Below are 27,193 nucleotides of genomic sequence, written 5' to 3' on the forward strand. Positions count from 1 at the left end.
GTGTTTGTTGTAGCTGTTCTGGCTTGCCTGGCTTTGGGTTGCTCCTTACGTTTCCTGGCTCTTCTGGAGGCTGAATGCTAATTTGTTCAAGCTCTCCCTCTTAATGTCTTTTATCATCTGAAATTTGTTCTTTAATAGGGACATTATAACCAAGTCGTTCCATTATATTTTCAATTAGGGTAATTATTCTTCATTTCCTTCAGAATCTTGTCTGGCACAGAATAGCTATATTCCACCCCGGAGACGGCTGTGGCTTTATGGTGGCTCTGTTTTTCCAGTAATGTATAGTCCAAAAGTGCTTTGTTGTCATTAGTGCATGCTTAAGAAGGCTTTAGAGTATTTTATAACTAAAGACTTGATCTTTACAAATGAAGGAAATGGGAGTTTGTTGCCATCAGTGAAAGTTGAGTTGGGTTCTTTGAAATTCTTGTAAAACCCTGGAAGAGATTAGTACCCAGGGCCAGTACACCATTTCTTTCGGCTTCAGGGCTTGCTACAGCATTGGTTAAGATTGGGTGGTTTCCAAAGAGCTTCAGCTATTTTATAGGTTGGACCTATAGAAAACAGGGCTTCATGGGGGTCTCAAGAAACCACCTACTCAGTCTTCTCCCTATCTGAGGAGGTATTTGGTATCTCCAGTAGCAAATGCATCTAAGCTGCTCCTGCTTGATATTTTTCTAACTTACTCTTAGAAATGATCAATTTGAAGAGATTCTGTAACATGCCTTGATAATCCCTTTTTGGATTTCTACTACTCTTACAGTTAGAAAACTTTGTCTAATGTTTAACCTAATTCTCCTGGGCAATTTAAGCCCATTACTATTTTTCCTCTCTTCAAGAGGCAGAAATATTTGCATGGGAATGAGAGTCTGGGCCTCCTCTGGTAGTCACACATCCCAAATGCTGTTGCCTTTTAATCCAGCTTTCCTCCCTGAGGATGTTGCTGTTACTGTCTCATGTCCTCAGGGTGAGTTTGCCAGAGCAGGCACCTATAGTTAGAAAGAGGATGAGCTTTCAATTACAGCACTGCAGTTCAGAAGTGAGCAGCAGTTTGGGGACAAGGTTGAGATTTATTGGCAAGGAGGGGTTTACTCATCCAAAACTTGGTCTTAGAGTCCCAAACCTCAGCCTTGGATCAGTTGGGACAACAGAGGCTTAAGGTAGGGTTAGTGACTCTCTTTCACGGAGGTCTTTCGGTTGGTTTTGTTGGAGTCCAGAATGCTGCTCCTGTTGAGTGGCTCCAGCTCAGTTGGGCTAGCTCAGCTATTTCTGTTTTTTTATAACAAATGCATGCCATATATTGAGCTCCCAAGTCCTAACAGATACGCTGTGTGCTTCTGTATCTAGGCTCTCTTCTTAGAGCTGGTCCTGACCTGGTGTTTTGCCTTAAAGTCACTTCAGTTCTCTCCTCAACTGAAACACAGTCTGTAAAATGCCTTTCTGATGAAGCTTTTGTGAAGCTTAGTTGAATAATTCATTGTAACTTTGAGACTCTTGTGCTTCACTATTATGTCTTATTTTGACTGCATAGGTCCTGGGGATGTGGTGAAGTATCTACCTGGGGAAATGAAACAATGGAGAACTACAAGAGTAAAGTAAAATGTAGTAAATATATTCTTCCATTCCCAGTTTTGACTTTTTGGGAGGCCCTTTCATGTACATTCATCAAGTCAAATTGACTTGTGAGCACGTCTCCTACAGAATCATAGAATCATTTAGGTTGAAAAAGATGTTTAAGATCATTGAGTCCAACCGTAAACCTAACATGGCCAAGTCTACCACTAAACCATGTCCCCAAGTGCCACATCTACACATCTGTTAAATACCTCCAGGGATGGTGACTCCACCACTTCCCTGGGCAGCCTGTTCCAATGCTTGACAACCCTTTCAGTGAAGAAATTTTTCCTAATATCCAATCTAAACCTCCCCTGGGGAAACTTGAGGCCATTTCCTCTTGTCCTATTGCTTGTTACCTGGGAGAAAAGACAGACCCCCACCTCACTACACCCTCCTCTCAGGTAGTTGTAGAGAACGATAAGGTCTCCCCTCAGCCTCCTTTTCTCCAGGTTAAACAACCCCAGTTCCCTCAGCCGCTCCTCATAAGACTTGTGCTCTAGACCTTCACCAGCCTCATTGCTCTTCTCTGGACATGCTCCAGCCCCTCAATGTCTGTCTTGTAGTGAGGGGCCCAAAACTGAACACAGGACTCGAGGTGCGGCCTCACCAGTGCCAAGTACAGGGGGACGATCCCTGCCCCAGTCCTGCTGGCCACGCTATTTCTGATACAAGCCAGGATGCTCTTGGCCTTCTTGGCCACCTGGGCACACTGCTGGCTCATGTTCAGCCAGCTGTCAACCAACACCCCCAGGTCTTTCTCTGCCGGGCAGCTTTTCAGCCCCTCTTCCCCAAGCCTGTAGCGCTGCATGGGGTTGTTGTGACCCAAGTGCAGGACCTGGCACTTGGCCTTGTTGAGTCTCATACAACTGGCCTTGGCCCATCGATCCAGCCTGTCCAGATCCCTCTGTAGAGCCTTCCTATCCTCGAGCAGATCAACACTCCCACCCAACTTGGTGTCATCTGCAAACTTACTGAGGGCGCACTCGATCCCCTCGTCCAAATCATTGATGATGATATTAAACAGAACTGGCCCCAATACTGAGCCCTGGGGAACACTGCTTGTGACCAGCCACCAACTGGATTTAACTCCATTCACCACAACTCTCTGGGCTCGGCCATCCAGCCAGTTTTTTACCCAGCAAAGAGTACACCAGTCCAAGCCATTAGCAGTCAGTTTCTCCAGGAGAACGCTGTGGGAAACGGTGTCACAGGCTTTGCTAAAGTCCAGGTAAACAACATCCACAGCCTTTCCCTCATCTGCTAAGGGGGTCACCTTGTCAGAGGAGGAGATCAGATTAGTCAAGCAGGACCTGCCTTTTATAAACCCATGCTGACTGGGCCTGATCCCCTGGTTGTCCTGTACCTGCCACGTGATGGGACTCAAGATGATCTGCTGCATAACCTTCTCCGGCACCGAGGTCAGACTGACAGGCCCTTCTTGTAGATGGGTGTCATGTTTGCTAACTTCCCATCAACCCGGGACCTCCCCGGTTAGCCAGGAGTGCTGATAAATGATTAGAACTGGCTCGGTGAGCACTTCCCCCAGCTCCTTCAGTGCTCTCAGAATTTCTGCCTTTTGGCACGTGTAAGTGTGGGTTTGTAACCTGACTCGCCTCAAACTGAACAAATGGACTTCTTGTTCTTAAACTGAGTTAATGCACGTGGGGAGTGATCAGCCACAGGAACAGAGGTACCTAGTGCTGCTTGCGATGCTGGGGTGCATCTTGTCTAGCCTCCAGCTGCCTCTCTGAAAAAGCACTGGTCCTTTGTAGGTCCTATGCCTGGTTGACATGCCCTAGGCAGGTGTCTCAAAGGATGCTAGGCATCTATATTTAGGTAACTGAAGCCTACATGTTTTCTAATCTGAGACTTGCACATGAGTTTTAGAAAGCAATTATTAGGCTGTAAATGAGAGTGGGCTGTGCGGATGGGAGGTATTGGGTCAGCAAAATGCTTGTCTCTGCCAGAAGTCCCTGCTGTATCAAGTTTCCTTCTGAAGCTACTTGTGTGATTAATCAACCAGATTAGGAGTAAATTGATCAAGGTTACACAAATGTTTAAAAGTAGCCTCACTCTTTTTGGGGTGCTGGTGGTGCGGGAGAGGGTATAAGGGCTGAGGCAGGGAGGCAGAAGTTGTTAGTGGGACTGGAGAAGGAGCTGGCAGAAAGCTATTTTCCACTGGCAGAGCTGTGTGCAGAGCACAAATCTGCCTGCTGCTGAAAGTCAGGAACTTCTCGACACAATGAATTGGCAGCGAAGAGCTGAATTGTGCCATCTTGTTCAACTTTTGCCTGTGAGTGAGACCTTCAGTTGACCTTGATAATGAACCATGCTCTTCTGCAAGAGGAAAGGAGCTGGAAGCTGGCACTGCTGAACACTGCACGCTGCCAGGCAGGGACGTGCGTGCCAAGTGCTGTTTTGTTGTACGCTGTACCCCCCGTGGAGGTGATGGAGGCAGCGAAGCTGCTGCTTTGGTCTTAAAGACCGTGCATGAGCAATGCGTAAGCCCATGTGTCGTGGTGGCTAGCATTGCTGCCCTAGTCCTCTTGCAAAGGCGCTGGTACGCACGCTTTGAGCATGGAAGTTATCAATCATGCTGCTGTCAATTTTAATGTGCTTTGTGTGGTTTTATAATGCAGCACTTTTAATATCATGCATGTCTTGAAGATTTGTTGTGCCTCTGTTGGATGTTATGACAACATTGCTTCACAGCAGAAGGGAGGGTCCAAGACTTAAAGCCAAGTATGCACCAAAAAAAAAAAATCAACTTGTTTAAACAATGCATAAGACAACAGAATGAACTTTGTTAGTAGGAAAAACTTTTATTGGTCAATAACACAGCAAGTATAGACATCAAAATTTTTCTGTGGTAATCTAATCTGCTTTTATAGATGTAATGGCTAAAATATTAATTCCGTAAAGTTTATGAAAACAATATTCTGTTATCAGTAATCTGGTGAGTGGATGCTTCGGGAGGGTGCTGTTCTTCTTCATTGTCAAGTGTTCATTTTCTCCTCTTTCTTGTGCTGCTGATAGGGTAAATAGCACAGCAAGAGAAGAGTGGTGTCCAGTAGAAAGTGCTTGTCTCCAAAACTGTCACCCTTGTGATGAAGATGGTCTTCATCTCACAGTGCTTTGGGAGTGGCGAGTGAGATGTGGCCAAACTGCAGTCTTTCATGTTCTCTCTGAAAAAGATGGGGCAATGTGCATGGTTTTTAACTTGATGTCATAGCTGTTACATTGAATGGTGAAAGAGTATTAGAAGCTTTTTAAGGGGATTATTTGCACCAAAAATCTTGGTGTTTTCTATCTAGTTTAGGAACCGCTTCTTCCCCTCTTTTTTCTCTCCTGCAATCTGTAGATATATACAGAAATACAGAAGTTGACCCTTTCTGGAATTTGGTGGTTCAGGTAGACTTTTTAGTCCAGCAGTGGCTTTGTAGGGTGGTTTGTGCCTCTTGCCTTGTCCTGGTATTCTGGTGTCTTTAAGTTTTTCGTCACTACACTGATATCAGGACTTGTAGAGTCTCTTGTTCTGCAAATGCAATATCTGGGCTCAGGTGTGACTAGAGATTATGTATGGTGTGGTGCTGATAAAGCCTGTAATATAAAAGATACTTTCCAAAAGACAAGGATTTTGCATATTAATAATATTCCTACTTTGCTTTCACACAATGCTTTTTCTTCTATTTTCATGATATTATACCCACATGCTGCCTGTTGCTTGCAGTGGTGGCTTCCAGGGCACTGCTGTGGCAGGTGCCTCTTCATGATTAATCATGTTTTAATTTGGCTTTTTCTCAATCTGCTTGGCTGTATTCTGTTAGTAGTCTACAGTTTATAGTGTGTTTCTCTGATGGGGCTGAAACGGCTCTCTTGTGTTGGATGTGGGAGGTGTGAGGTTGGACTGATGCTCCTGTCTGTGCTCTGCTCTGGTCTCTGGCAGTTTGATGTGGAATAGGGATAAGAGCTGAGGTTGTGTAAATTTCTAGTTGTTTGACTGCTTTAAAATAAATAAATAAATAAAAAGCAGACAGTGTTTTAACTGTTGCTGAACTGCTCTACCACCCCAGATTGGTGGTATGCCTGAGAGTCTGAGGTCCTGCAGTCTGTTCTCCCCTGAGGCAGCATCAAATCCTCTCTCTATCCCTGAACAAATGTCTCTTCAACTTATTTCTAAACTCTGATTGGGGTTTCTAGTGTCCCAGCGTGCTTTCTTCCAGGGCTTTGACTATCTTCAGTTGCATGTCATCAGAAAATCTACCCTAGTTCTTTGCAAATCAATCCTTTCTTGTCCTTCCCGTAAACAGCTCTGCAGAATTCCTCACCTTCCTCCCTCTTTAACATAGCAGACGGCTTCTTCCATGGCTCTGAGCTCCCCTTGTCCTCACCAGCCCTTTTTCTTCAACTCTAAACCCAATTCCTTTGGCTCTTCATGGGCCAATAAATAAGGTGCTATGGCAAGTGGCTAATGTGGAGTTTGTGGTCTCTCCTGCCTCCCCTCTGATTCCGTCTACTTGTGCTGCTGATTTTGACCTTTTCTTGGACGACTACCACATGCTTGCCTTTATTGACCTTCATCCTTCTTGACTTCTGTAAACACTTCCAGTTTCTCAAGGTCTTTGGCTGCTGCTTTCCAGAAGGCTTGCGACTCCCTTCACTTTGGTGTTACCAACATATTTCGAAAGTACAGCTTGCATTATATTTTCCAATTTGCTAATAAAACTGCTGAAGAAAACCAGGCCCAGAACAAATGCATGTAGAAGCCCTGTTGAAAAGCTCCTTCTGGTTGAGGCCAGTCATTGACAAGTAACTTCGTTTTTAGGATGGTTTTTGAGTAGCATATGCATGTGGTTTATGGTAATTTTCTGTGCAGCGTTCCTCCTAGAGTGCTTGTGAGAATACCCACCGGGGTCATGCCAGGACCTTGCTGAAATCAAGGTGTTCCCAGCTATGAAACCAGGGTTATCCTGCCAAATAATAAAGTATAGTGGTGGTCTTTAGAAACTGCTTTGTTTTCTACTCCTGGATCTTGTGATAATGGGATATTGCTGATACTTTGCTGAATTTTAGTGATTGGAATGATTTCTGTTGTAAACTGAAAATATGGTGGTGGTGTATGCAAGATAAGTGGGTCTAAGTAGGAAAAGTACATGTGGGAATGCTTTCTAAACTATAAGAATGAAAAATATTTATGATTAAACACTTTATGCTTCTCCAAAAAGGAAGAAAAAAAAGCTTTTTTCTCTGTGTTCATGATGTAAATGTAAACCTATGTGGATGATAAGGCAAAACAGAGTGGACTTAAATTCTGTTTAATTAGCAGAATGAAAGCAAGCAACAAATTCTACACTTGCTCTTCCACTGAGATAATTTCAGGTATAATACACCAAGTAAGTGGGGTGTCTTTGGATTTGTCAATACATGGGCAAACTTTGTGAAACACAAGGCTTGAAGCTGTGAACTGTGACCGTTAGATATTAAACAGGTATTAGTCTTGCAAACTTTCTTTGACCTTTTTTCCATGGAGCTGTTGCAGCACTTGATTTATTTTTTTATTTTTTTTTGCATTGCTCAGTAGTTAATTTGTTTATTACAAAAGTTAGAATAAGATTAAACAAACTGCTAATGCTTTTATGTAGCTTAATGAGAAGAAAATGTTTTTAAGGGATTAAAACCACTACAGAAGTTTAAAGGGGAAAAAAATAAAATAAAATTGAAGTCCACAACAGACTCAGGAATTTGTTCCACTTATTAATTGAAAACAAAAGCAAGTCACTTCTGTTCCACTGTCCCCAGAATGTCCTCCTTGCATTGTTCCAGATCTCTTTCATTTCGCCCCTAGAGATTTCCCTCCTCTGTACTTTCAGCTGAATTTATTTAGGTTACTTCTGAGTCCCCGTCCTGCAGGCAGCTCTTGTTGGGAATGAAGTTGCAGGGTCAGCCTCGTGGCTTGGCCTTCTCCGAGACTGCCTGAAGCCCTCTCGTTAACCAGTTGAACATGAGATGTAGGAAGGACCTGCAAAGCTAGTTCCTAAATATTTTCTAGCATTAATTCATACATGCGCAATAATTTTAGGCTTCTCTGGCATTTTTTCAGTGTGCATATGGTGTCTGGTGTAGGACTTGCCAGCCTGAGAACAGCCGGATGAAGTGTCTAAAGCATGGCTGGAGACAAAGTAGGTTGTGTTGGTGCTTGGTGGCAGGACCCAAGATGTCCTGCCTCTGACCACGTTTTAAGGAGATTTGTAGCTGAGCTTGTTGTCTCTTACAGTCTTCTCTTGTGTTGTATTCCCCAAACCTCTGCTCTTTCCCCAGTTTTTGCTCTTGTGGATGATGAAGTGATCGAGAATGCGGTAGAGCATCCAGTGCAATATGGGGGTTGAGTATAGGCAGAATGGAGTGAGGTTCTGGGATGCGGGGGAAGGATGAAGGTGTGAAAGGTTCACCGTCAACATGTTGTGCTTTTGCATGAGCTGCCACTTGCTTTCTGCTGCTTGGAAAATTGAAAAGGCACCTGAACATCCAGCTGTCCCACAAGTCCGTGTCTGTGGCATCCCCCTTATTACTGGTTTGGCCTCTTGGTGTGGGCCAGGTTTGGTTGCCCCTGTTTTGGGGGATAAACTTTGCAATAACGCAAGGCTGCAGATGGGAACTCCTGATGCGTTTGCCTGTTATGGCTTTCCTGGAAAGATTTTTCCAGTTGACCTTTTGGAAAAAAATGAAGTGGATTTTTTTAATGAATGCAGAAATTGTGAAACTTAACAATACAATCCAAGAACTTTTTAAAGTCATCCTAAATGGTTTTGTTTAGTGAGTGTACTTTAAAAATGTAAACCAGACAGATCTGTCACTGAGCATAGTCTTCAATTGCAGAATTACAGCCTTCTCCAGAGTTACAAGATAAGTGCATGTGGGACAGACCTCTCTTTCTCAGACTTTTTTAATCGAAAGGCTTTTTGTGGGGGAGGCTTATACTAAAGCTATCTGACTAGCAATTTTTTATAGCAAAGGGGAAAAAAAAAAAGCCTCAAGGATCATTTTCTATAGCATTGTCACAACACTTTGTTTTTTACAACCAAGGGAATGAACAGCCCAAAGCAAATCTCATTTTTATTTTTGTTTTTCGTATTTTATTTTTACATTGTGTGCTGTCGTGATTATTAGTGGGTATACATGTAAGATTTTTTCCTTCCTAGAAATTTTTTTGTGCATCTCCTTCTAATGTCTTCTGAATTACTAGTCACTTCAGGATAGTTAACTGAAGATCCAGATCAGGCTATAATTAGTGTTTGAACTAGGAGAGATGTTACTAGAAGTAGAGTGTATATGCAGAAGAAATGAGGTAGAAGGGAGCAGCTGGAGGGACCTGTAGATCCAGAGCAAGGCAGTGGGTGTCCCGAAGGTTTGGTAGGCAAGAAGTGGGAAGTGTAATGCCCCAGATGTGGTAATCTTGAAAAGGAAGAAATCTGCAATGAAGGTGCTCAGTTGAGTGGATCAGGTACCAGAGTTGATCTTGAGAAGGCTGGAAATTGCTAGGTAGAAAACGGTGCACATATGTCAAGGATATAGGATCACAAGGATGATTTTCTGAGAGTGATGCTGTAGCTCGAGCAGCTGAAGATACAGCTGAGGAAGTTGGAGCTCTACCAGAGCCAGGGAACCAAAGGTGATGATGGTAGTTTGGGACCTGAGGGGTGTTTTGATGTGATTGCAGGGGACAGATTTGTTCTTCTTGCAATTAAACTGAGTCCCTACATTTTGTATTTTGAGCTAAGAGTCGCTGCATAGTCACTGCAGTCCATTTCTGTGATGATATTAAATACAGAGCAAGAACTTGAGATCCCATAACTTTGGAGTTGACATCTTGCAACTTTGGAATGCGTTGCAGTTTGGTCTGGGTCTTGCTTGGTAGTTGCCTGTTTGCTTGTGTTTTAGAGGGAGAATGGAAGTGAAGGATGCTGGTTCTGCACTGGAAGAAAGGTTGTGGGTGAATAGGAGAGCTCCAAAGGGAAGAGACAGAGTTTGTTTAAATATAAGCTTAGAGCTGACCCCCAAGATGCTGGGATTTCATTGCTGTCACCACCTTTTTTTTTTTTTTTTACACTAGAATTTGGCTAAAAAAAAAAAATCATGAAAAAGTTTTAGACATTGGACCTTTATGTCTTAGGTTAGCCATCTCCAAAGGAAACTTTGCCTAGAGTTTTAAGTAATTTTCAGAATTTTTTTTTTAACTCCCCTGTTGATAGATACCTCTGTAAATGTGATGGTATTTTCCTTTGAAAGCAAACACATTTATTTGGCACCCATAATTACTGTTTAGTTTTTTTTTTTTCAATTTATACTTGAGTGAAAACACGATTTCTAGCTTTATTTTCTTATTGTATGTGAGTTATCATCTTTGAGTTAAGAGTTCGTTAGACCGGAGGTGCCTTGTTGAGTTTCGTGAGACACCCTGCAAAGAGGCTGTGCAGCACTAGATGGCACTCTGTCTCCAACTTTCATATTTCACCAGGAAAACTCTGCTAAGCTGTAAGGAAAAACCACTAGTATCATGCTAGTGGTGGCATTCATATAATTTGAGGAAGTTATATCTCTTTAGCACCAACCAGCTTCTGCCTTGGAATAAAGAAGGCAATATGGTCACCTTCGAAGACTTCTACTCTTGGTGATGGTGGTGTTTTACATTGAGTTTTATATAGGCTTATAAAGATTTGGCATTTTTGTTTTGCCATTGAGAATGGTTTACTGAAACTGTGTGATTGAAACTGCTAGGGCAGATTTTAAAGAATGATAATTAAATAGATTTCCTCCAGTTTTATTAATGTTTTGGTATTTTTTGTATTACTTTGAGACCTTTGTGGATTGCAGAGGTGGGATTCTCCAAAGTGACTTGTGAGCACAGATCACGCTGAAGGATCACATCACTGTCTGTGGGCAGAATATTTAATGTGTCTAGTTAGATTCATCTAGTTCTGGTTCTTTCTGAAGTGTTGCTTGTCACTGCTGAGATTAGTAATTTTTTTAAATTTTATTTTATTTATTTTTTTTGGTCCTTGTAGCTTGTTACAGCTCTGACATTCTCCATCTTTTTATCTCTAACTGCTTCATGGAGTCCAGTGTATAATTAATTAAACTTACTTTCTGACACAGTACAAACTCAGACTCCATAAAGCTCACTGCATGCTTAATTTTTTTGGGCTGGGAGAGAATTCAGGTTTAGGAGTTAGCACTCCTCCTCAAAATACTAAAACTTCACAAAGACATGTCTAAGGATGGGATTTCCACACCCTGTAGAAAATATATGTGTTTACTATAAAAAACCCAAGAAAACAGCCCCCTGAAAATCCCATACTAGGGTGTGACATGATCCCTCTGCTTTCTAGAGTAATGTTCACTTATTTTGCAGTCATGATCTATTGCTTCTGCACAGCGGCTGTTTTCTGTGGATGAGAGAGCATTGCCTTCTAGGCTGCTTTAAAAAACGGTTGGAAATAATCATCATTACCAGACAGTGTGTGTTTAGTAATGGACAGAATAAAAAGTTTTAACGTGGCAATTCAAGCTTCTCTTCCCAGTTGGGTGGAATTTAAGAAAATATGAAGGATAGATTTTTTTTTTTAACTTCCACCCTTAAATTTAAAACTAGTGTTTTTGTTTGGTTGTACCAAAGATTACCCATTACCTGCAACTTGCACAGTGTATGCTGTATTTTGGATTGAGGTGTCCCCATCAGTCTGGGTAGTCTTCAGCTGTGTTGGCCTTTCAGCAACAGGGTTAACTGTGCTGGCAAAACTGGGGGTGGGAAGGGAAATGGATTTTGGCAGCTGTAGAGGTGATATTTTTCCATTGTAGCTTTTACCTTTGAAGCCCAAAGAACATCCAGAAAATTGTTCAGGAGGAGTGCTCAGTGTTACAGCATACGATAGCAGATAGTGATCAGAGATGGCTGAGCTGAAAGACAGAGCACGAAAACTTTGTTTCAGATGATTCAGCGCTGGGTCGGCCATGTTGTGATCTCTGAGGGAGCATCAAGCTGGTGTTTGACAGGTGGAAAAAGAAAAAAGAAAGGCTGGAATAGAAAGATTTTTCAAACCTGAGTTTGGTGCCTGGTGTATGCAAATAAAACACAGAACTATCCCTTTATCACAGGAGGTTTTTTCTAAAGCTTGTATTTTGGCTATTTCTTCTAAGTAATGACAATAACAGATACTGGAATCTTGACCAGCGTTCGCGTTTTCTTTTTAGGTCTGTTTATGATGGAGAAGAACACGGTCGTTTCATGGAGAAACTGGAAGCACGAATCAGAAACCATGATCGTGAGATTGAGAAAATGTGCAACTTCCATTACCAGGGCTTTGTGGACTCCATCACAGAGCTGCTGAAAGTTAGAGGAGAAGCTCAAAAACTGAAGGTAAGAGAAAGCCGTCTAGACATGGTCCTGGGCAGCTTGTTCTAGGTGGCCCTGCTTGAGCAGGAGGCTTGGACCAGATGACCCAACCTCAACCACTCTGGGATTCTGTGAAAACATGTGAATGTCTCCTTTTCTCCTTTTGTCTAGAGTATCTCTTGTCTATCTAAAAAATACAATTAAAAAAAAAAAAAAAAGTATCTCCATTCTTCCTGTAGCAATAGATTAGTCATTTGAAGTTTGACAATTATTTGGGCAAACTGGAACAGTGTGGTACGTTAAAAAACACGAGAAAGCTTAAAGCTAAGCCTGTTCTGCATTAGGAAATAGGCTTTTCCTGGTATACCTTATACCAATTTCTTAAGCAAAAATAAGCTCTACAGTCAGAAGTGCATCTGCTGTAGCAGCGTATACTCTAGTGCCTCATCTGACATTGAATTCTCATTACAGGTAGCATTGTGTCTGAGACAAAGCAGCAAAGATTTGACTCTGCAGTCATGAGGTGTCTGCCCAGTGTTGGCAAGTGCAATGTTAATATTTAAAAAGCAAACAAACATCAGAGCATTGTAAGTTGTAAGCAGGAACAGTAGTGAAAAATAACTACTAATTTCATTAAATACTGAAAGCCTATGTAAACGAATGCACAGCTTGATTCTTTTTCAGTAACATCTCCAGGTTTGGTTGGCTTAACTAGAAGGTAAAATGTTTAGAGGTAGGAATGGAGAAAGTAAAATAGTTACAGCTAGGAATAGGCTTTCCAGGTATTGTGGCCTTTAAAGCTGTGCAGAAAGATGAAAGAAAGGTAGAATTTACCTATTTCTTGAAAAAATGCATTTAGTAGTATGTAGAAAAAAGCCATTTGTAGGATCAGAATGTGGATAAGCAGTAGGAAGGAAACTAGACAGGCTTCTGAGGAGAAAAAGGATCTAGAGGTTGGGGGTATCCCTACATGTAGGGGCCAGGTGTGCTTGCAGTTGAAGGATGGCTGCTGTGCCTTAAAATACAGGTATTCCACAATTTTGGGGCATATAAAAAAGCACAGCAGTGACTTAATTGGTGTCAGAGAACCTTCCTCATTTTCCTACACAAGTTAGAACAGATGCAGGGGAGACTGCTGTGCCATCCCTTGCTGCAGCAACAAGGTGTGACCTTGATTTGAAAACCAAAAGCAACCTCCCAGAACAGTCACTTAGTGAATGGGGCTGAGTTGTATGGTGGCCAAAATGGTGCGGGCTGTCTCCAGAGACCAGCACAGTAAGTCTGTCTGGCTCAGTGGAGTCTGACCTGTTGAGAAAGACCTTTCTGGGAGGTTAGGAGCACCGGAGACGTTCAATGGGCATTAGAAAAGATGAAGTTATAAATAAAGGGGGGGGGAATAATCTTGGAAAGTTAAGTTTTCTGGAAAAGAAGGAAGAACTCTAACTTCAGTGTGCTGACTGCTGCTTTTCATACATTTGTTTACTCATTTAAAGCTACCTCTGGCATTTCCTAGCAGGTTTCTAGCTTTACACACACAGATCTCCATCCCACAAATGGATGCGTTCTCACAGGAACACCTTCGGGGGGGGGGAGGGTTGTCCTGACACCAAAAGCAGCATCTGTATTATTACAATGGCATTTTCCATGGCAAGGGTTCATCCAGCAGTTGATTGCAGGATGAGGCCATTGGAAATACCATGAAAGAATTCTATTTTTTTTTTTTTTAAAGCTATTGTTTCTAGCCAAGAATTCCACATTGTTTGTTTGCAAAGGCTTGTTGCTGTTTCCCATTCTACAAACAGCTACTTTGTTGGTGGCGCACTGTGAAGTCCATCTCTGTACCCTCAGGATCTCTCTTGATTTCCATTACTATGTGATCTATAAAACGGCGCATGGGAAAAATATACACAGAAGCTTATTTGAGAAATACTGAACTCTCTTTGTAAGGGTTTCCCCAGGGAATCACCCGTGGGTCCAGTGGTGAGAGTGTGTTTTGTTCCAGCTATTCATTCTCTATTTGATCTTGGTCTTTTTCTCAATAGTGCTGGTCTTTGAACATACGTGCAACCAGCAATAAAATAAATGCCCTCTCTATTGCATCTCTAGTATGTATCTTCACTTGTGTGCTTTTAGCTTTGGGGTACTTTATATAATATCACGCTTGCAGAAATATCAGCGTTCATTGTTTTAAGAGTGCACAGGCTAAATACGAGCTGGATCCATTATCTTCCCCCATTCATGTGTAACACAGCTGCCGTCTTCCCTCTGTACTGTAATGCTGTATTTCAGGTGGCCCCAAGTCAACTTAAAACCTGATCAGGACTGTGTGGCTAAACTTTCTGTCCTGCTTTTGTGCCCTGCAAAAGGCTAGCACTGAACTGGGAACTTTTCTTGGAGGAGCTCCTCTGCAATGAATTTCTCGACTAGGCAACGTTTTGTTGTTTTGAAGAGATGCTGGGTCATTGATTAATGATCTATGTATGGATAAAAAAGTAAGTTAATTGAAAATACCTGGGATGCATTTTCAAAAAGGCATCTCCTTAATTTGGATGATATTTAAACCATAGCATTTTTTAAACTGAAACTTTTTTGCATTTGCTTATTCCTTTTTTTTTTAACTATGTAGCTTCACTATGGCAATTCTCTTTACTTTTAATTTCTTAGATGGTTTCCAAGGAAAATCATGTTGCTTTTTTTTTTTTTGTTATACATCTTCAACATTTTCATATCTTGTACTGCACCAACATTCTTCCTCATTAGGAAGTGAGCAGTGTGGTGTTGACCTGTTTTCAAACTTATAAATGCATGGTACTCCTGGGTCTTGGAAACCATGTACCAGTCTGACTGTTCCATCTTATAAAGGTTCCAGTAGAAATTAAAAGGTCAAAGATAGATTGTACATTAAGATGGTTTAACTTGGAAAACACGACTCAAGGTGCAGAGGGGAAAGGATCACAGAGTTACAGGGCTGGTGGCAACCACAAGTAATCACCTAGTCCATCTTTCTCTTCTTAAGCAAGTTCTTCAGCAGTGTCATTCCTGACAGATTTTTATCTAACCTCTTCTAATGTTAGCCCTCCCCCAGGTACTGCTGTCCTTCCTTCTCTAGGAAACTCAGGTTACATGGTTGAAAAGTCTTTTTTAGGTCTACTTTTTGACCTGTCAGGCACAAAAGAGAGATTATTCCTTCCTGTTTTTGCAGCAGTCTTCTACAGGTTGGAGATCGTAGGAATGTTCTTTTCTGGTCTTGTCCTCTGGAAGATAGGTAGCCCCAATCCATCCTAGAGGGTTGTGCTTTCTAGTCACCTCACTGTTTTTACTTTTCTACTCTGAAGTCCTTCCTACTGATGGGGTTGGGTGTTGGGTTTTGGTTTGGTTTTTTTTTTTGTTTTTTTTTGGTTTTTTTTGTTTGTTTTGTTTTTGTGATAAGCATAGTTTCTAAGCTGGGGCAGGCAATCAGTCACCAGTGAAATGGTGTAGAAGGGTTATTTCGTTCATGCGTACTCGTGTGATGCTTGCTTTCTTAGCAACAGCATAGTTCTTCAGTTTGATGTACTGTGATCACCAGGTCCATTTTCAAAGAGCTGCTGTAGAGTCGTTTGTTGCCTTCTTTTGTGCGGCTAATTATCTCTGGCCAAATTTAGCACTTCACACCTGCCACTGTTGAACAGCAATTAATAAAAAGGCTTTTCTCTGAAAAGACATCTGCAGTTCTAATCCTTTCCGCCAACATGCACAGTCATAAGATCTGTGAAGTTATGAGTGGGGGGGGACGGGGACACAAAATGAATAGGAAGCAATTTTTATTGCTTAGTGCATTCAGATCAAGGCAGATCTAATTAAACTGAGGCAACTGGCTTAGAGCGAGGGGAAGCTCACCTTCACCCGTGCGAAACCACGCGGGGGATCTCGCTGCCCCAGGATGTGGCGATGACCTAAAAGTGCAACAGCCGTACAGCGGATTCCTGTAGGGGTTAGGGTAACGGAGAGAAAACAGCTGCGGTGGTGGGTAATGAACCCAGACTTTGGGTGCACCCTCCGTATTGGGAAGTTCCTAAGTTGCTGACTTGAAGGATGGCTCCACAGTCACCCTCCCTTTCTTAGGGAGGGTGAAAATCAGCAGTAGGTGGGTGTTGGACGAAGGGATGGAGTCAGCAGAGCCGTGCGGGGTCACGGTGGTGCCCTTCGGGTCCATTCCCAGGATTCCTCTCCAGCGCCCTTTGCTCCTCTCTCTCATCACTCTGACACTCTCTAAATGCTAGCAGAGTGATGTTTTAAAACCCCAAACCCAAAGCACTGCTCCATACCACATGCTCCGTATATAGATGAATGAACTAACGACTTGAGCATCCTGTAAGCCCCTTGTGTGATCCCATCGTCTCGTTCTTCATGTGTGCCCACCTGTTGTCTGTCCCCCCTTGCTGTGTGTCTGTCTTAGATTATAAAATCTCCTCGTCTGAAAAGCTTCAATGTGTCTACAGAGAGTCTATATAAATAATCATCTATTTTTTTTCAATGTATGGATGTAGACCTTAAGAACAAAACAAAACACAACTCCCCGACCCCTGAAAACTCGTAGTGTGCAAGGGCAGAATGTATTCTTACTTTTTTGCTTTAGCCAGGATTGATATGTAATTTTAATAGAAGACTAGTACAGCCTTGGCATTATTTTAGGAGCAGTTTTAAATTACCCTACATGGATTCCTTTTTCCTGGTGGGATTTTCAGGATATAAGCAAATAAAATAATCTTTGGAAGAGATGCTGTGCTCCTGCTCGTAAAATCTCAATACATCATAAAGGAAATGAGCAGTTTTTGCACAGGGCAAGCAGCCAGGATAGCTGAAGCTACTGCAGAAGGGGGAGCAATGTGATGCAGATGCTGTAGAGAAATTGTGTGTGGGGAGATCACGGGATGACTCTCTTCTTGCATCGTGGTAAGCTTAATAACAAGCATGGCCAGTGTTAAAACAAAAGGAAGCCTGTGAGGCTGGATGGCTCTGCTCGTTGAAGCAACACCAACCTCTCAGTGTGAGACCTGCTGTTAAAATTTGGACCAGTGTGGGAAATCCTTGTTGCCCAATATCTTTCAGTAGTCAGTAGGAAACAAATTGGATCCTGAATCAATTTTATATACATTAATACAAAGCTCCCCTCCTACCTGAACTGGTTGCCTTGTGGTGAGCTCAAAAAGGAAAGAGATAACTGTTATCTTCTGAATCCACCTTGAAGCTTGTCCTGCTTTGCTCTGCTGTTGTTGCTGCTCCATGAACCATCCACGTTCTGTTGGATAATTGGAGAGCATCAAATGAAGTTCCTTCACTAGTGATAAATTAATTAAAAATTCAGCTTGTTTCTGCAATTGTTGAAAAGTGTCAGGAAACAAAGATCTTAAGTTGGTTAATATGATCTTATGCTCCTGAATATACTTTGAGAGCTCCGAGTCACAGCTCATGCTGTTGTCCAAGCTCTGTTACTGATTTTGCCTATAGAATGAACAGGACTCCTGAAAACACACAGGAACTAGTTCATAAAATTTGATGATGCAGGCTGAAATCCAGCAGCAGCTTCCACTGTACCGTAAGCCTGAGTAAAACTAGAAACCTCTGAGACATCTTACAGAGACGAGCCTGGAAATGAATATTTACAACTTTAGTAGCTGTGAAAAGAGTATTCTATGGAAAAAAAGTAGTTTTATGGCATGTTAGTCTCAGACTGACGTGAGGCACCTGAACTCTGAGCAGTCCTTCTCTGCTGCTATTTACTTTTATAATTGGCTGCTTTTGCTAAAGACCTGAAGCTGGGCATGTTTACTTGAAAGTTTGTGTAATTTTTTTTCGGCTATCCCAGCTGGTCTGTAGAAGATCGTATCTCTATTTACAAACTTTCTCCTGTCTGAACTTGAATGAGTATTCAGGAGAATTCCCAAAGTCATCTTTCTACTTGTTGTCTAAATAATGTGTAAGCTGCTTATTTTCTATCCTGATGAGTCTAAAAATCAGCCTTGTTCTCATGTGTATCTTTACTGAGTCAAACGGATGCCTAGACCCATAAAGGGCTGAACTGCTGTGATCTTGCTAGTCCAGGGAACCTACAAGTTTGCAAAGTGGGAAATTCTTGAACTGTGAGCCCCAGCTTGATAGGATAATACAGAAAGATGGTTTAGTAAAGAAAATACGTACCTTTTTTAGACCAGGTATATAAAAATACCTTTTTATACCAGTCAGGAGGAGGGATCCAGTGGGAGATGCATCTGAAGATCTAAAAGAAAATATTTGAACTTTATAGGTAAAGGCCACATTGAAGAGTTCTTTTCTTGCTGTGATATTAAGGAGTTAAAACCTAATTGTAATCTATTTGGTGTTGGGGATGGGAAATTCAGTTCTTCTACCGCTCAGGTAAAATAGCTTTTAACGTGAGAATCCACGTGAGCATCTGCTACAAAATTTGATCCATTAAGACTGCAGCATTTTGAGGCTGCCATACAACAGTGTTAAAACCTGTTGCCTTTTACTTTTCCCTAGTAGTAGGGAAGAAAATCCCTGGTGTTGTGGCTGTTGGCATCCCGTGTGCCAGAATGGTGATGACTATGAAATCGGCTAATGAACAGTTTTATGCCATGCAAAAGAAAATTGTGTGAAAAGTGATGGTGTTTATGTACGATTTCTTTTTTTGTGAAAAATGTTGTCCTGATTTACATGTAGATGTGCTTTCTGTTTTTTCCCCAATATCCCTGCAGAATCAAGTGACAGACACCAACCGAAAGCTGCAGAATGAAGGAAAAGAAGTAAGCGATACATTCATTCATTCTATCCGTTTTCTGCTTTTCCATTACTTGGCTGTGCTTGCTAGTGGGAAATTAGTCTGTCAATAACTGCTCAGCATTAACTGATAATGTACACGGCATTGGTATTAAAATGTGCATTGATTTTATTTCCTGTATTTTGCTTTTCTGCATGAAAGATGAGTTGTGTGAGAGTGTTGCGAAGTGATTTTTCTTTTTTACTGCTTGTGGATTGAAGGCTAGTGGAAGGCAAAACCTGGGAAGCAGGAGGGATTTGAAGCAACAATAATCATGTTGTGGGCTTGCTCCTGCAGCCCTGAGTGGTGTGAATGGGATCGTTCATAACAATACTGCATCAGAAGAAGCCTGACCAGCAGGTCACAGAGGGGATTCTGCCCCTCTGCTCTGCTCTGGTGAGACCCCACCTGCAGTACTGCATCCAGCTCTGGCGTCCTCAGCACAGGAAAGACATGGACCTCTTGGAGTGGGTCCAGAGGAGGCCATGAAGATGATCAGAGGGCTTGAGGACATGGCTGAGAGAGTTGAGGTTGTTTAGCCTGGGCAAGAGAAGGCTCCGGGGAGACCTTATTGCGGCCTTTCAGTATATAGAGGGGGCTTATAAGAAAGACACAGAGAGACTTTTTACCAGGGCCTGTAGTGAGAGGACAAGGAATAATGGTTTTAAACTGAAAGAGAGTAGATTTAGCTTGGATGCAAGGAAGACATTTTTTACGATGAGGGTGGTGGGATGCTGGACCAGGTTGCCCAGAGGAGTTGTGGATGCCCCATCCCTGCAAGTGTTCGAGGTCAGGTTGGATGCTTTGAGCAACCTGATGTAGTGAAGGATGTCCCTGCCCATGGCAGGGGGTTGGACTAGATGGTCTTTGAAAGTCCCTTCCAACCCAAACCATTCTGTGATTCTATGGATATGAGCTGGAGAGTCTGGCTCCTGCTTCACAATGCAGTACAGCAGCAATTAAGGTGGTTTTTGAGCTGCATGGGTAGAGGCATCAAGGCATGGACAAAAAGTAAGTGATTGAGCATGTCTTGGATGTCACGTGCCTCTAACTACATTCATTCTTCTGCCCCTTCATCAGGAGGGAACATTAACAGACTGGGGGCACTTCAGAGCTGAGTATGTGTGAAGGCACTGATGCTTGAGGGTTTTCAAGTGCCTAAGATGGAGATGTGTGAGAACTCCCAGGGACGGTCCTTCTTGCATTGCTCTACCCATATTCCATGTAAATCTTCTACTCCTTGCACCTTTTCTATTTGCCTTCTTAACCACCCTCTCAGACACCCAGATTTAATTTTGCTGAGAGTACACGCAGGCATTACTAATTCAGTCAGCTGCATTGCATTTGAAAAACAAACAAGAAAATCCCCATGTTGGACTGTCAGACCAATTATTCTAATGAAGATTAAAGATAAAAATGCACTTTGGGGAGAAGGTGATGCAGCTTCTCTCCTGAATCAAATAAACATAGCTCTGTGTTACCTTGAATGGAGGATTCACCTCCAAGAGTAGAAGAGCCTGGGATTTCAAAAGGACTTTGCAAACTCAGTGTGGTATGGTGGAGATAAGTTGGTACTCTAGAGGACAGATCCATGACCTGCCCCTTTGAAAAAAAGAAACTAAAGAGTTTTCTTTTGTATGCGATGGCTGATCCTTGTTTTGCCCTTGTCCAGATGCACAGGTTTTTTTCTGTTGGAGACTGAGCACTTAAAAATCCCTTGTTAGTTTGTGATGGTAAGAATCCCCCTGGGAGCGAGCGGCCACATCCTGTCTTTGAGAAGAACTAGAAAAAGAAAAGCTTGGAGAGGGAGTAGGGAAAAGATGAATAAAATAGGAAGGGGAAATAATTTTTGGAATTCACAGGACGTGCTACAGGGCTGGTATTTTGATGGCTTTGGTTTTGCTGCTTGCTTACTTGAAAGTAGGCTTAGGGAATGCTTCTGCTACTCGATTAAACAACCCAAGGCTGCTTGTCCTCCCTGCTTCAGCAATGCTCTGCAGCGCTTGGTGAGCTCTCCGGTTATCAGAGTAGGCTTTGTTGTCAACCTACCGTTTGGATGGTCATGACAAGTGCAAAGCAGTTTATATCCTCTCTACTCCGTCTGTTTACTGTTCTTAGTGAAACTTTTTTTTTTCCTTTCCAAAGTTGATAATAGCAATGGAAGAGCTGAAGCAATGCCGTTTACAACAGAGAAATATTTCAGCGACGGTTGATAAGCTAACACTGTGTCTTCCTGGTGAGGAATCTGAAATTGCTCTTTATCTGTATAGCTGTTTATTTTAATTCGCATCTCTTTGCTTTGTGCTTGTGTCTCAATGCTTGTGTGTTTTTCCTTCTCTTTCCAGTCCTGGAGATGTACAGCAAACTGCGAGAGCAAATGAAATCTAAAAGGTAAATTTTGTATAGTCTGGTGTTTGTATTGGAAGAGTTGAAAAGCACCCGTTTGGTGCCAGATAAATTAAAGAGGTTCTTAAAACTTAGGACTTCAAAATCAGCCTTTCCAAGTTAACTTATCTGATTTCTGGCTGGTGTCTTCATGGTCCTGCTCAGCCTCCTGTGGTACAGCCTAGAACTGGGATTGTAGTGGCTCTAATTTTGTTTTGAGTTAGGCTTTTTAATTAAGGTGGATGTTCACTTTTTTTTGATGGAAGCTCACTGTTGTGATGCATACAATCAATGCATGACTTGGTACTTATGTGTTATTAAGTAAATTTAATTCTATGAATGTCATAATACAAAACCTGATATAATCTGAGAGAATCCAATGAACGTGAATGGAAACCAAACACGTGAGAAATATTGTGCAGGATGGTAGAAGTTGGTGAGAAGGCATACGGCTTATTTCGTGGTAGAAATAATTGTTCAGAAGAGTGAGCTGAACTAAAAGGACTTTGTGGCTCAGAAATCATGAGCTGTAAATCTAGGATTTTTCTCACCCTGCATCTGTTCTGATGCTGAAGGATGAAACCACGGTCCGGGATATTTGCATGGCTGGGATCCTGGGGGACGGTTTGTTTAAGCAGCATGGGACTTTGGAGGCGCGTTGTAGCCCTGGGGGTGGCAAATTGGGCAAAGAGCAGCTGCTGGAAGGAGGTCAACTGAAAATGCGGCAGGCTCCAGCTGAATGCCACGCAGGGAGAGCAATCAGATCCGATGCCTGGTTTGTGCCTGCCATCCATCATAGAAACAATACAGAAGAAACCAGATGTTTCAAACAAGGCGATAACTAATTGGATGGGTGTATTTTTACACTTCCCCTCCTGCCTCTGCTGATCTCTGTGGTCCTTGGACCCAGAAGCCTTGGGTAAACAGATAGGCATTACTCCTGAAAGTTGGGCTGGCTGGAGGAGTTATAGGGAGCTTATTTAGCTGTTCACAAAGCGCTCGCTCTCTTTCTCAGAATGGCTCGGTACAGAATAGGGCAGTGTCTAGTTTGTCCAACTGGTTTTAGTCTGTTTATAGGAACAGCAAGGGGCTTATCCGTTGACAGATGTGGGGTGGGGAGCTGGAGCTGATCACGGCGTTGTGAACTTTTGAAGGGAATCCACATGCTGCTCAATTCCCTCGCTCTGGATAGTGTTTCCAGGGTCTGCTTCTAAGAATTGCATTTTTTTTTTTTTTTTTTTTCCCCCCACTCTTTGGATTGGTTCGTTTTGAAACAAATAGAAGTTGAAAGCCACATTTAAGGAAAATCTGAACCCTTGGCTTCCCCCCCCCCCCCCCTTCTTTCTTTGTCTGGATTTGATGGCTTCATTCACCAAACGCAGCACAACATATTAAATATTTTTGTGTCTGCACCCGTTCTCACTTATATATCATTTCATGATAGCCAGCAAGGGGGTTGGTTACTAGTGTGAGTCTTGGGTTTTGAGTACACAATCTCAGAGGAGTAATAGGTTTTGCATTCAGGGTGAATAAACTCAACTCTCCCAAGGTAGACAAAATGAGTTATGTGCTGTTTGCTGCGTGATGTTTATAAACCGAACGCAGGTGTTTGCCAAATGCAGAATCTGTGTCTGTTAACTGGAGCTGGGGAACTCATGGTCCAAACCAGAGAGGAGTGACTGTGCAACCAGCAGAGAGCAGAGATGGAGAGAAACGTTTCATCTGCTGTTGTCCAGAATTTAAGGAAGGGACAGAAAGATTTTTCTCTAACGGCTGGGACACATGTGGCTGCTTGTTGGACAGCGATGAGAAGAAAAAAATCTCTGCCTCCAGAGATCCCTCCTGGTTCTGCAGAGCTCTGGAGGGATCAGTCTTTTTTTCACCCCCGGGTCACTTGTCCTATCCATATGGTCTCCAAGCAGTAAGAAATGAGAGTGCTTCGTCCTGCTTGTAGCCGAGAAGCCGCTGTAGAGCTGTACGCCCCAGAGCAGGGCCTGCGTACTTCCAGAAAAAAACCAAACAACGAAAGCCAGCTCTGACTTTGTTTTATCAAACTGCTGTTTCCCCCATTCGGCAAGCGCTCCAGTTTCACTGGTGCCGTGGTCCTGGGGGTACAGAGCTGGGCAACAGCGTGGCCCCTCTGGGTGGCTGATAATAGGCATTAGCATAAGGGATGCAATCTGGGCTGAGGTGGCAGTACTTTGGCAGCAGGAATTGCTACACGTCTCACGCAAGAACAGCGTTGAGCTTTCGTCTGCCCCCACGTCTTTCGGACTCTGTTTTCGGCAGGCAGCCAGGGACCCCATCAGTGACTGCGCGCTGTCCCCCCCAGCCACCTTTTCGCTGCTCCTCGTTCAACAAACAATGCCCTGAAATATAACAAACGCCCCAATGTGTGTTTATTCCTGTGGTTTAATTTCTGGCTTTCCGTGCACTCCCAAGTTTCTCTCCAGAGGGGTTTGCATTTTATTGCAAATAGTTTTTCATACCTTACTGTAGTGTAAACACTGGCCGGGTTATGGGGTTAATCTGTTTGACTTCTGGTGTTGGGAACAGGACAGGCCACTTCTGGTTAAAATAACTCCCCTGTGGACCTGCCTGGAGTTCAGGCAAGAATTATTTTGAATGGGGATATGAGTGTCAGGTTTTTTTTTTGTTTGGTTTTTTTTTTTTTTTTTCCAGTGGTGCTAATATGTTTCCTATGACTAAACATTTTTTTCTCCCCCGAAAATTCAAGGTGTAAGTGGCAGGTACTTGTGGCCAGGATTAACCATGGGTGTAGTCAGCTAAAGTAGCCTTAATTCTCCCTCGAGGTGACTGTGACCTGGTGTTAGTCTGAAATATGTTTTTATAGACCCTGCTAATACTTCCTAGATGGTTCCCTCATATATTTTTTTTTTTCCTTAAACTTTGACCAGATCTGTGGTCAGATGAAGAGGAGGATGGTCTTGCATTTTACATCACCATTCAAGAGGCTTCCCATATTTCTCTGAACAGTCAAATCCTATGGACTTCTACTTCCTGAAGGGAAAAGAAGGGAGGGCATTTGAGAAAAATTATTTGCTTAGAATAGTTTCCCATTTAGCATCTTCTGTCAGGCTATGAAGTTTGCTTTTATGTAGAAAGGTAGGATGAAATTTAAGGCCATTGGACATGATCAAAATATAAAGGCATGCATTGTGCATAGGGGAAGAAAAATTGGGATTCTTGCATTCTTAAATTTATAAGGTATATTCCTTCTAGAGTGGGGGAAGTAAGTTATTTTCAACATCGTGAAAGCCATCTCAGTGGTACAACAGTAGTTGTTGGAGAGGCAGGGGCTTTGTAGAAAATGTATCTGTTGGACCCCTAATCTGGGTTTGTATCCAGATTGTTTTCACCTGTATCTAATAAAAAGTACTTTGGGTGGAAAGTGTTTTTAAGGGTGCTTAGCAGCATTAGAACAGCTGGGAGGAAGGCGGGCTCTGACTCCTGGTATGCACGGGGAGAGAAAGCTGAGCTCTCATGTCCAAGATCTTTACAACACAATAACAAGTATCTGGGCTAGTAGCAGTTTACGGGATATTAACATGTGTTAGACACTAGTTCGTCGCTCTATGGTATAGAATCATAGAATTATGGATTCATAGAATATGATAACACATAATGTGCCCCATGCCTGACACAGGCCCCTTGGTCTATGTGGTGCTCTGGTGACCTGCTCACCTTGATGGGTGTCACCTCCATCCGTGAGGCTGTTGGCTCTCCGGGGGAGACCAGTGCAGGGTCTTCCTGGGGTTCCCCCATAAGCCATTGTGTCTCTGTGCTCCTTGGTGTGTGTGGGGCTGAGCTTTTTCCTCATGTAGCCTAACAATACTGTGTGTGGTTGCCGACTTTTCCTTCACTCTCTGATATGGTGCCCCAAATGGCTTCACTGGGGTGAGAGCTGCTACTGGGCTCAGCTGACGCTGGTCACTTGTGACCCAGGTGGTTCTTGTCTGCACATCAGAGCTCTGAGTAAGGAGCTGCTACTTGCCTTTGTGTTCCTCTGCTTCTGTTTTAAAAGGAAAATGATGCTACCTGGATGCGAAGGTCTATGGTCCTTTGAACAAAGCTGAGATTCTTAGATATAATGAATTATTTACAGCTAATGCACTTCTTGGAGGGGAAGTGGGATGGATAATAGCCGTTCCTCTTTCCGCATCTGCCTTGCTTGCTTTCCCCAGACACTACCCTGCGCTGAAGACCCTGGAGCACCTCGAGCACACGTATCTGCCCCAAGTGAGCCACTACCGCTTCTGCAAGATCATGGTGGATAATATTCCAAAGCTGCGTGAAGAGATCAAAGAAGTTTCCATGTCAGACCTCAAGGATTTCCTGGAGAGTATCCGTAAGCACTCTGACAAGATTGGAGAGACGGCGATGAAACAGGTAGGACTTGTGTGCACACACGTGTTGGAGGCTTTTGGGGAAGAGGAGGGTGGTTCACAGTCTACTGTCTACTAAACTAGTAGAACTGTCTACTAAAAGTTCTACTTCTCCAGTCCCAAGGCAGTAAATTTAGTTTTAAATATTGAAGTAATTTTGTTACTAGGTGAAGCAATGATTCTTCATTCTGTGGTTGCTACTAGAGTTTCTATCTTCTGATTTTTATACCGTTGAAAAGCGATGATCCATTTTTGTCGTTGTCTTCTCCCACCTGTATTTTGCCTTAGGCTCTTGGTAGCCCAGAGTCTGGGAGGTGCAGTCGGGGTGCGTAACTCACATTTTCCGCTTAGCAGGACAGGGGCATTTGTGCTGCTGTGCCTGGTGGCAACTCGAAGACCTGGAGACACCAGGGTTGATTTCCCAGGTTCAGGGTAAAGCAATAGAAGTTCACGCACTGACTGCAACTTAATTTCTTTTGCATCTTAAACTGATTTTCAAATACTGCATAAAATTTCATTGTGGCTTGCTTGCATTTGCCTAGCAGTTGATGTCTGTAAAAGATGAACCTCATTAAATGAGCATCCCCATGCGTATATTAAAATGGAATTGCCTTTTCCCACTCCTCTTTAATATTCTAGTTTTGAATTTCAATAGTTTTTCTTATCACAGCCAGGGAGCATTGCTCACAGTGGCTCTTAAAAAGAACTTTGCTACTTTGATGAAATTCAAATCCACTAGTAATGAAATGTTACCTCTCATGAGCAGTAAACTACTTCCTCTGATAGTGATTGATGGATTGGACTTGTTGATTTATGGGAAGAACTCTTGCTATAATTTTTCACAAGATAAGATTGTGCTGTTATGTTTATGGTTAGAGGTACAGGCAAGTTCAATTTTCTGTCTTATAAACACCATCCTTTCTGTAAAGTGGTCTAGCTTGAGGATTTCTATTAATTTATTAAATTTACAATATATTTGCTGCCTTACTGTCTTCTCAACTTCTTTCTAGTATTTTGGGAAAACAAACCAAGCCTTACATTGTGTAATAGAGCTCTGGAGAGAAGCCATTCTGCATCTGAGAGTTCAGCAAACTTTTTTGTTAGTTGTTGCATCAAATCAAACTAGTCTTTCTGAATCTGCAGAAAACATGCTGTGACCCGGACATCCTGTCGTGGAGCCAGATTTGCGTGGTGGTGATGTCTGGGATGGCTACAGGTGGTGTTGTGCTGAATTTACCTGATACATCAGTTTCTAGAACAGTAATTGTTTACAAAAAATACTCTGTTTTTGTTCATTACGTCAGCCGAACTTTTTAAAAGATTCTTCCTTGGTTCCTGTGGCTGAAGGAATAGGAGTTTAATTTGTCTTTTGGTGCCCAATTAATGCAGCGAATATGCTACTTTAAACAAATAACTTCTTTATATCCTATTAAGGATATGTACCAATTAGAGAGATAAGAGGATGCAGATGTTGCATCCTCTTCTTGTAGTTTCCAGTTTTGTTGTCATGATGCTGGGAGGGGTATTTAAATCTCCTGGCACTGTGGCTGATTGCTTTGATGGGTGGGGAGAGATGCGCATGTCCGGCCATGTTTC

General features: G+C 42.6%; 1 protein-coding gene across 7 annotated transcripts in view; it reads left to right on the forward strand.

The window, feature by feature from the left end:
- EXOC6B (exocyst complex component 6B) overlaps positions 1 to 27,193 on the forward strand; it is a 308,884-nt gene that overhangs the window by 41,584 nt on the left and 240,107 nt on the right. For all 7 annotated transcript variants that reach the window (XM_069797267.1, XM_069797251.1, XM_069797220.1 and 4 more), the window contains exons 2-6: positions 11,866 to 12,031; positions 18,745 to 18,792; positions 20,952 to 21,042; positions 21,152 to 21,197; positions 25,397 to 25,601. In XM_069797267.1, the coding sequence (XP_069653368.1) occupies positions 11,866 to 12,031; positions 18,745 to 18,792; positions 20,952 to 21,042; positions 21,152 to 21,197; positions 25,397 to 25,601 (556 nt within the window). The remainder of the gene's footprint in view (positions 1 to 11,865; positions 12,032 to 18,744; positions 18,793 to 20,951; positions 21,043 to 21,151; positions 21,198 to 25,396; positions 25,602 to 27,193) is intronic.

The sequence above is a fragment of the Haliaeetus albicilla genome, chromosome 1 (assembly GCF_947461875.1).
Source record: "Haliaeetus albicilla chromosome 1, bHalAlb1.1, whole genome shotgun sequence".
Classification (NCBI taxonomy): domain Eukaryota; kingdom Metazoa; phylum Chordata; class Aves; order Accipitriformes; family Accipitridae; genus Haliaeetus; species Haliaeetus albicilla.